We start from the raw sequence: 9868 nt of genomic DNA on the forward strand, positions 1-9868 counted from the left end.
AAGCAGCTTCCTGGCCCTGACACCCTCCCTGGCCCAGCGGTTGTGGTGCACCAAGCCTCCATTAAGGGAAGAGCTTATTCATGGGCAGGCTGTCTTGGGTCTGAACCACTTTCCTGGCCCATCCTCTCCTGCTCCACTGACTGCAAGCAGCCCTGGTCTGCCCCTGATTTTTGCACACTGCTAGGGGGCTTTTAGAAACCTGAAGCTCCAGCCTCCTCTAGTGGGAGAGCCAGGCAAAGGGCTGGAGGGCACCTAACCTCAGGTGAAATGTCCTGAGCTTCATGCCCACCCAAACTGGGGATGTGGGGGCAGTGAACTCTTATGCAAAGGGGAAGCAGGCCCAGGACACCCTCTGGAGTAGACAGCGAGGCTATCCCAGAAAACACCCTAGGTCCCCCCATTCCGCAGTTCCTTGGTGCATGTACTGCACTGGCAAGGATTTTTCCCGCACCCCCCCCCCCAACAGGACACCTTAGCCCCTTCAACCCAAGAATTTTGTCTGGGCAGCCTTAGGGGGGCAGGGATGACCAAGAATTTGTGTGTAAATGTGAGGAGGAGGATTCATATTGTCAGTGATGAGTGTGAGGATGTTTACATGCATACAAGCACATACACACTCCTCATTCAATACCATATGTAGCAACTCATTATCCAGGACATGCAGAAATTGGCAGGGTATTTGCATCAATCTCTAAGTTGTATTTATAGTATACCCTGACAAACGTAAATACGTACACCCACATGGTCCAGCCATCTAGAACAGACTATGCTAAGGTATAATTGCTATATATCAGGAACTCTCTTAAACACTTTTGCCCTCACTTAGGAAATTCCTTAAATCATCTTCTCTAATAGAAACTCAAAAGGGCAAAGAAGGAGAGGAGAGAAAGGAAATGAGAGATGAAGAAACTCAGCCATTGCCTCAAACTTTTAGCACTGGGGGAAATGACCAAACTATAGAGTTATGGAGAAACCCCTAGGGTTGGAATTAGAGACAGATGTCTTCCTGTGGGCATCCATTGGGAAGTGGGGTATAATCTGTCTCCCTTCTCTGTGTGGGATCTCTCCTCCAATTCCTGTGTAGAGCAGGACTCCCTCACCGATTCTTTCATTTCGTCCTCCATACTTGATGAAACTGCCACTCAGCTTTGGGTGTCTCTTGCCTTTCAGCTCTTGGGGACAGACAGAGGCTGTCCTCCATTGCTGGCCTAGGCCAACTTCCCCTATTTCCCTGAAGCCTCTGCCCTGGAGACTTTCTTCTTTTGCTTTCTCTGCCTGGGATAGCAGTTAGGGGGTGCCAAGGACCAACCCTGGAACAGATAGCCTCAACCAGCTGAAGCAAAGGCTGTATATGTATTGTTTGTTATCATTCAGCAAGCCAGGATTATATACCAAGAACATAAGTGCACACATTACCAATGACTTATGAACACAACACACACTGTGGTACCAGTAAGCACTCCTTCAGTATTAGGCATTTCATTATTACAATGCCCAAAATATATGCTCTCTCCGAAGGCGAATGACAGACATACACACCTCCCATCCTGTCGCCAGGACACGACTTACACTGTACACACATATTTGCAGCAGGCATAGACTACACAACCGCCCATGGGATATATGTTCACACCCCAGAAAGCACAAACATACACACAGCAGTCCACTTTCTTTTTTGCAACTCCTCTTAACCAGACAATGGTGCAGTGGTTCATTAGAAGCACCCAGATACTAGGCCTGACCAGTCTCTTGGGCTTCCCACCGCAGCTGAACCTCCCTCTCCAGCCTGCTCCTTCTGGCTCCCTGGCATTCGCAGGCTCCAGTGGAGGTCGCAAGGTGATGCTTCTCAGAACAGCCGCAGCTTCATCTTCCACCTTCCAGTCTCCCTAGGGATGCCCAAGGGAGGAAAGGTGTCCTGAGTCAGAGCCACTTCCCCTTGGGCCCAACTACACGTAACAGGGATCCCACTATGATGATCCCATAGCATGACCACCAGTATAGGCTGTAGTGGGAGGCCTGCAGCCATGGTTCCTCTCACCGCTGGTCAGCCTGGACCTGTGGCCCCTGCTGTCCAGGCCCAGAGTGGGGGCAGTGAGGGACACATGGCTGGAGTGGGGTCCAGCCCAAGCTGCACCTCGGTGGAGGGGAGAGCTGGCTGATACCTGTCATCTCATCAGCACATTGAAGGCCACCACCCCTAAGACCCCTTGAGCTCCTGGGGCTGTCATACGGTCAAATGCCCGTGTGCCTCTGAGGAAGCACTGGTCTGAATTCGTTATTGGAAGAGTCAAAGAAGGAAACAAAACAAAACAAAACAAAACAGATTTTTACAGCCACGCAGTATGTTCATTCCTCTCTGATATTCCTAAATCTCTTACACATATCTCAAGGTAAATGAATTCTGATTATTAAAAATAATAAGGCAATCAATGTAAGTTGCTCCTTACATTTGTATAGAGGTTTGCAGCCTACAGAGCGTTTCCCCAAACAAGATTTTTATCTATTTAGAATAAACTCTTCTGGTTATTATATTTGTCTGGAAAAATAGAAACGTATGAGTTCAATATAATGAACACACAGTCCATACACCTAGTACGACTGTGTAAGAGGTAAAATACAAACTTGAATAGGTGCAAAAATTGAACAAATCCTACCTACACTCATGCCTTGTGAACGAACGACGACTGATAAAGTCTCTTTGATGACGTTAGACAGCCACTACAGACCAGCGATGACACAGAAAACAAACAATCCCCCGGAAAACAGAGCAGCAGCAACAACCACAAATGCCCTCCACTCGGGCTGCCCTCAACCCTTATTTATCTGAAAAAGGATAAAACTCGGCTGGAAATCTCCCTCTTTTAACCAGCTGCTGAACAAACTTAGGCGAGGCAGAAATAATATAAGTCCGTGTTAAAAGAAAGAACAAAAAATTTATTTTGGAATTGACAAGACGATAACAACAAACAAACAAAACAACAAAAGTGCTCTAGTTCTTTCTAGAAAATTTGGTCCTCCAAACAACACACTACAGAACAACCAGGTCTAGGGTTTTTGGGCCAGCCGGCTCCGGGCCACAAGCCCGCCTGGTCCGACTGCTGCCAGGTTTCACATTTCTCCTGCCCAAGGTGGGAGAAGCAAGACGTTTGCAAAAACAAAAATCAGAAAGAGAACGAGCCGTCTCTGCACAGTGTCCACCGGGCAGGCAGTGATCTCCGGGCACTCTGGGCTTGCATTGGAAGATCCGGGGAAATTTGTTTTTGATTTGTTTGTTTTTAGACAGATAGAGGGGGAAACCCCCCAATTCGTAAAGGAAACCAACTTTTACTGAGCATATTCTCCTACCTCTCTGAACATAGCTTTTTGAAGGCCCGGCAGGAATTCTGCTTCAAATCTCCTGGAAGAGATTTTCATGTTTTACTTTAGCAAACTCCAAGGCCACCATACTTCACCGGTTTTCCCGGTTAGTTTTTTTTTTCTTAAAAAATATTTTTAAATGTTATTTAAAACAGCCCTCCCGATCTTTTGGGAGAAACATTAGCTAGCCTCCGCGGGCCTGGAGGTGCCCGAAGCGCCGAGACGGAGAGCGGAGGACACGCAGCCTGTCTCGGAGCGGGGATGTGCTGTAAACCCCAGCGCAGGCCGCCGAGCGAGGCAGCCGGGCTCCCCGCTCGGGCCCAACCCCCGCCCCATCCAGTGGGCCCCGGCAAGCGGCTTCTGAACCGCTTCAAGAGGTTACGTGGAGCAAACACACGTTCGTCCTTTTCTCGGGCGGCGCGGGTCTTGTTGCCCCCCCGGACCGGCGCTTCCAGCCACGGATTGAGCGGCTGCCGGGCGGGGAAAGCCGAGCGCGAGCGCACCGACCTGTGTGAGAAGGCCAAGAGGTCTGCACCGCCGACGCCCGGCTGCACCTCGGCCCCGGCACTTCCTCTCCGCTCTGAATTTTGGCATGGGGTGTCCAGCCCGGACGCTGGGACACCGGGACGAGACGAGGCCTGCAGAAGGCGCGCGGAGAGGCGGCCAGGAGGCTGGGGGAGCGAGAGGGCAGAGAGGGCAGGGAGGCGAGCAACAAGAGGAGAAGCGGAGGAGACAAAAGAGGGGCGAGAGGAGCTGAGGGGAGCGAGGAGGCGCAGAGGGCCTTGGACGCTGGCTCAGAAGATGGCCCCAGAGGGCGCGTGGTCCGGCCGGAGGCGGTGGCTGAGGCTAAGGCCGGCGTCGCACGTCCCTGCATCCTCAAAGCCGGCGTGCGCTGGGCTCTCAGAGATCGAGGCGCGAGTGCAGCGCGCCGGTCTTGCTGTCGTGGTCCCAGTAAGAGCAATGCATCATGGCGAGCTCGGGCTGCCGGGCGCAGGCGAACTGCAGGCCCGGTGCGTTGGTGGGCGCGGGCGCCGGGGGCGCGGCGGTAGCCGGGCTGGCTGGGCTGAGCTGGCCCGGGGGCGGTGCGGCGGCCCCGTGGTGCGGCGGGGCTGGCGGGGGTGCGGCGGCCGCGTGCAGATGGTGTGCGTGCGGGTGTGAGTGGGGGTGCGGCGGCGGCGGGGGCGCGGCCGGCGGGCCTCCCAGGCCGTTGTACGAGTTCACCACACCGGGAGGCAGCGCCATGCTCTGCACGCGTGAGTACGGCCCATACGAGGCGCCCGGGCCACCCAGCCCCTTGACCACCGCGGCCGCGCCTGGGCTGCCCGGGCCCGCGGCGGCAGCGGCCGCCGCCGCCGCCGCAGCAGCCGCCGCCATCTGGCAGGAGGCGTAGGGCATGGGTGAGGGCGGCTGCGGTAGCGGCCAGGAGTTGTTGAGGAAGCCGGACTGCAGGTACTTGGGGGGCGCCAGGTAGCCATAGCCGTCGGCCCCCGCTCCCGCTACGCCGCAGCCGCCCGCGGCGCCTCCGGCCCCGAAGAGCCCCTTGCCCGGCTGGAAGTGCGCGGGCGGCGGCCGGAAGGGCCGCTTCATGCGGCGGCGGCGCCGGTAGTTGCCCTTCTCGAACATGTCCTCGCAGGCCGGGTCCAGCGTCCAGTAGTTGCCCTTGCGCTCGCCGCCGCCCTCGCGCGGCACCTTGATGAAGCACTCGTTGAGGCTGAGATTGTGGCGGATGCTATTCTGCCAGCCCTTCTTGTTCTTCTCGTAGAACGGGAACTTGGCGATAATGTATTGGTAGATGCCGGACAGAGTGAGCCTTTTCTCCGCGCTCTCGCGGATCGCCATGGCGATGAGCGCCACGTACGAGTACGGGGGCTTCTGCGCCGGGTCGGGCTTCTCCGGGACTGTCCCGGCGCCGCCGCCTCCTCCCTTGCCGGGGCTCGGCGGCGGCGGCGCCTCGGGCTCCTTGGCTGCGCGGCCGGTCTCCGGCGCCAGCAGGGCCCCTGCGGCGTCCTCGGGCTCGGGGTAGCTGGCCATCATGACAAAGCCGGCGCGCCGCGGCCAGGCAGCCCCTGCTGTTTTCCCTTGGCGCTGGGGCGGCAGAGTCCGGGCGCACAAGTCTGCTCACGGCCGAGTCTCAAACTTCTGGAGACTGCCGATGCCGCCCGCGCTCGCTCGCTGGCGGCCTCTCGCTCCGCTCCTCTCCTCTTTCCCTTCCCCTAGGGAGCGGCCGGCGGGAGTGGAGCTCAGCCTCTGGCCATGGGGAGTCCGCCCAGCAGAGAGGGGCTCCGGCCCCGCCGCCCCACCCCGCCCAGGCCAGTCCCCGCCTCGGTGGGTTTTCTTTCCGCGCTCTTCCCCTCCCCCCACCCTCCGGTTTCCCGAGGCACGACCCGCGTCTCTGGCGGAGCTGCCTCCTGGAGTCCCTAGTGCGCCAGGAGCCTCGCTCAGTTCTGATTCGTATGGGCTCCGCCGAGTTCCGCTTGCGTCAGGCGCCTTCGCCCCTATAGCGGGGCGGCCAGTCGCGCACGGGCGAGTTCATCTCCAAGTCACTTTTTGTAAACGCCCCGCACAGCCCGGACCGGCCTGCCCCTCCCAGCGAGCTGAGGGGGCCCGGCGGACGACCGGGCTCACGCTCTCTCAAAGCCCTTGCAATCCGCGGGTGCTCGCTCTGCGGACTGGGTCGGGAGATGCCGAGGGCCCCGGCGAGGTCCGTCCTCACTCGGCCAGTGCCCAGGGAGCTCGGGCCCTAGCGAGGAGAGGCGCGCCAAGCCTCCTCGCGGCTTTCAGGTGAAAGAAAACGACTCCCCTGCTCTGCCCTTCGCTGCTGTCTTGGGGCTAAACTTCTGGCTTGGGGCTGGGGGAGGGGCGGGACGGCGAGGGGGCCGGACCGCGGTGGGGTGGAGAGAGCTGCGCGATGGCTTTGGGAAAATCAGCCCAGAAACGCGTGTCACTGAACCAAGAAACCTCGGCCTGGCCTAGCCTGTCCGTCGCGCTTCCAGAGTGGCTGGGCCGGATGGGGCTGGGGAGACGATAGGGGAAGAGGCGCCCAGGAGCTCGGCCTGAAGCCCCTCTGCCCTTCCTTGCGCTGCCCCTGGACCTAGGGACCAGACCACCTCCTCAGAATTCGCGTTGTAATCCTACGACTTGGATGTGTGCTTTAACGACAAGTAGAACCCACTCCAGTCCTGCTCCAACACGGGCGCGAATGTTGCTGTGGGGCTTTGGGGGAACTTTATTTGTATGTGCACCGGTATCACATGTAGAAATCATGGGGAGGGTCTGTCCTTGAGACACGTGAGATACCAGCTGCCCAGGTGCACACGTGCTGGTGCAAAAACATAGGTATGCACACGTACAAGGTGAGATTTTTATTTACGGGGTAAAACATATATAGTTACAGATATGTAATGGTACATGTGTGTCACCTGTCAGTTAATGTGGTTCAGGGATGAGCATCTTCTTTCTTTATCCTCCCTCTCCACTCTCCTCCCCTCTCTCCTTTCTTCCTTCTTCCCTTTCCCTCTTTCTTTGTCAATATTCTGTCACAGACTGGGAAGAAAAACAAGAGGCTGTGAGGGAGGCATTTGTTCAGATCTCTCTCCTGACAAGACATTTGCTCCGATCTTTCTCCAGGGCTGAGTGCTTGCCTACCTTCAGTAGAAGTCTGAATGGTGCCCAGTCACACCTGCATGCCGGGAGATTGTCTCAGGGGAAATTAATGCTGGCAGGAAAGGCAGCTGTGCTTTTTAACAGTTAACTTAGCCTTAACAAAAGGTCTGCAACTGTAAAGTGTGAGAGAGATGTCTGTCCGGTGTTTTGAATCCTCATGCCCCAAACTGCTTGGTACTGAATGGGGCCAGGATACTTGGGGGAGGAAGGTGGACTGCATGGGTGCCATGCAGGGGTGTGTCCTATGTCTGGATTGGCATGGCTTGAGTGGCCGCCCCAATGCTCATTACTACCACTTCTTCCTAGGCTGCCTGAGGAAGCCTGAAGAGCCCTTAGTGGCCTATGGGCCCAGCACCCACGGCCACCTGCAAGTGTTGCCTGCTTCCCACGCAGCTCTCTGATCTACATTCTGAGATTAAAGGAAAGGAGAACAGGGTGATGGGGCTCTTTGGAATTCAGCATCTTGAAAATGATTCCAGAGAGGTCAGCAGGGCAGTCTGGTCTGACCATCACAGTAAGAGAGAACAGGGCTCTCCTAAACTCACCTCAGTAAATACCCTCCTCTACCCACCATTGAAAATATCTAAGTAGCTTGATTGTTTTCTCCCTCTGCTCCCAATATACACCGGGGTAAGCAGCACCTCTTCAAAACCTCTGTGGCTGTCTCCTGAGCAGGAGTGCAGGTGTTTTCCTTCTTTCTCACGCCCATCCATGCCCAGGCTAGGGGTGGAAGTGGTGTGTGTGAGGTTTGGGGCTGCTGCAGATTGACCCTAGCGCTCATCCTCCCCTCCGCCCGGGAAGGGGAAAAAAAAACAGCTGGGTCTGGCCCCAACCTGTGTGTGTGTGTGTGTGTGTGTGTGTGTGCTCTCTCCTCTCCTCTTTTTTTCTGACCACCCAGGCTGGCTCTCTGTCTCTCTCACCCTCACAGGCATTTCCGCTGCTGGCCTGCAGCGGCCAGGTGTAACAGCATTGTTTTGTGTGTCATCACTTCCCTGAATTCCAAACTCGGCTCCCTTTTCAGCCTTTAAAGAGTGTGTGAGTGTGTGTGTGTGTGAGTGTGTGTGTGTGTGTGCGCGCGCGCGCGCGTGTGTAGGGAGTGGGGGTAAAGGAAGGAGTTCCTCTAAAGGATTTTCTGAGTGGACAGAAGAGGAGTCCTGCTACTTTCAGGTATTGATCTCTCCAGGAAGCGGTGGGGCGCGCCTTGGTTTACTTCTCAACCCTCTAGGGCGGGCTGGGTAGGGCCCCGCTTCCTGGCGAGGTGGGGATCCCGTCCGGCAGGCAGACCGCGTCGAGGCTTGTGGGGGGGGGGCATCCTCTTTCCCCGTGGCATTGCGGCCACGCCGAGCCCCAGCTCGGTGACCTCCGGGCGGTGCCCACCTCCGAGGGCCGGGCGGAGCTCCTAGCCTCTCCGCCCGGGTTTCCCGGGGCCTGCAGCTGCAGCTCAGGAGCAGCCCGTGCCTTCTGCCGGTCCTCTCGCGTGGGCGCCGCGGGCTGACATGGTGCCGGAGTCCCGCGGCCCCGGCGCGGCCCCGCTCCTGTGCCTGCCCCGCACCCGCGAGGCCCCGACAGCCGCCGCGAGCAATTCACTCGGCCCTGAGGGAGGGGTAGAGGGAGACACTTCTCTTCTTACCGCCGGGAATCCTTCAGCAGCCGCGGAAGCGCCCGCGTCTCTCGGGATCCCGGCGGCCGGGTCCTGCCAGGTGAGCTGCCCAGCGGCCCCGATGCAGGCAGCGCTTCCCGGGCACGACTCGCCTGGCCCCGCGTCGCCGGCTGCTCGAACCAGGTGCCGAGGTGCCCTTTCCTGGCGGGGCCCTGAAACACCCACGGGCTTCCCGCACTGCGCGAGAACAGAGGAACTGAGCCTGCTGCAGCCTTCTCCGTGTGGGTACTGCCTCTGCGGCGCGCGCGGCGGGAAAAGGGAAGCCTGGATGCGTTCCTTAGCACATCCCTACACAACTGCACACCTCAACTGTCAGCACTACTCCCAGCTCCTCCTACACCCCCATGGACTCCAGGTCCATTCCTCCATCCACTTCTCTCCAGTCAAGCCTGTATCCCCTGCACTGCCCTCACACACTCACCTGTTAGGCATACTAGTTCAGATACTGCACATTTTGGTGGAAAATGGGTCACTCTGATGCCTGGACTTTAAGCCTCTTTACACACTCAGGCATTCAGCTATCTCAAGACACAGACTGACCTCTTCTCTGCGATCTGACTCCCAGAAGCCTGTTGATTCTTCGATATCTTTGGCCCAGGGTTAGGGTGATTGGGCTGCCACCTGGATGTTCCTTGGCCAGGTTGCTGCTCAGTTCTTTGCGAAACTCAGGTGCATATCCCGAGACACTTGAACACACACAGGCCGTTCACACAGGCTTCCTCTCTGTTTCATAGCTGAACTCCCTGCCACTCTGACAGGCTGCAGCCTGAGTGGGGGCTTGGTTCTTCTGCACATGCCCACACAGCCCCAGGCCCCAGGCCAGCTGGCATTATTCTTCCACCTGGTTGGGATTAGCAGAGACACTTACCCAAGTATGTGCTTGGGAGAAAGAGTGAGAGAATAGGGAAGTGGAGAAGGAGAGAGAAAGAGAAAGAGGGGAGAAGCTACTACCCATTCTGGGGAAAAACTCAGATGAGAGCTGTTTCCAGTTGGTATTTTAGTGAATCCTACCGCCCACACCCTGTGGGTGGGCTGGGCTGGGAGTAGTAGGCTAGAGTTCTGGGCTCCTTGCCTCACTGATGTTGCCCCTCAAGTTCACTATCACCTCTTTGCCCCAAGGAGTGTGTGTCCTACCCTTTACCAGGCAGACTGCAGGGCAGTTGTAGGCATTTCTCCTGGTTGAGCCTA

General features: G+C 57.3%; 2 protein-coding genes across 2 annotated transcripts; one reads left to right on the forward strand and one right to left on the reverse strand.

Moving 5' to 3' along the window:
• Nucleotides 1–2913: 2913 nt before the first annotated feature.
• Nucleotides 2914–5927, reverse strand: FOXL2 (forkhead box L2). The gene has a single exon (XM_045791950.2). It carries the CDS (start codon nt 5389–5391, stop codon nt 4258–4260), a length of 1134 nt encoding a protein of 377 aa, XP_045647906.2. The 5' UTR covers nt 5392–5927; the 3' UTR covers nt 2914–4257.
• A 111-nt stretch (nt 5928–6038) lies between these two features.
• On the forward strand, nt 6039–9238 carry FOXL2NB (FOXL2 neighbor). Its single transcript, XM_087870326.1, is given in 4 exon segments — nt 6039–6138; nt 8455–8598; nt 8721–8905; nt 9191–9238. Coding segments are annotated over 4 exon segments (477 nt in total).
• The last annotated feature ends 630 nt before the right edge of the window (nt 9239–9868 follow it).

The sequence above is a fragment of the Ursus americanus genome, chromosome 20 (assembly GCF_024610735.1).
Source record: "Ursus americanus isolate L20-20 chromosome 20, mUrsAme1.1.p, whole genome shotgun sequence".
Lineage (NCBI taxonomy): Eukaryota > Metazoa > Chordata > Mammalia > Carnivora > Ursidae > Ursus > Ursus americanus.

Coding starts and splice junctions, on each gene's coding strand:
- FOXL2 (XM_045791950.2), bottom strand. CDS start 5,391: ATGATGGCCAGCTACCCCGAGCCCGAGGACGCCGCAGGGGCCCTGCTG.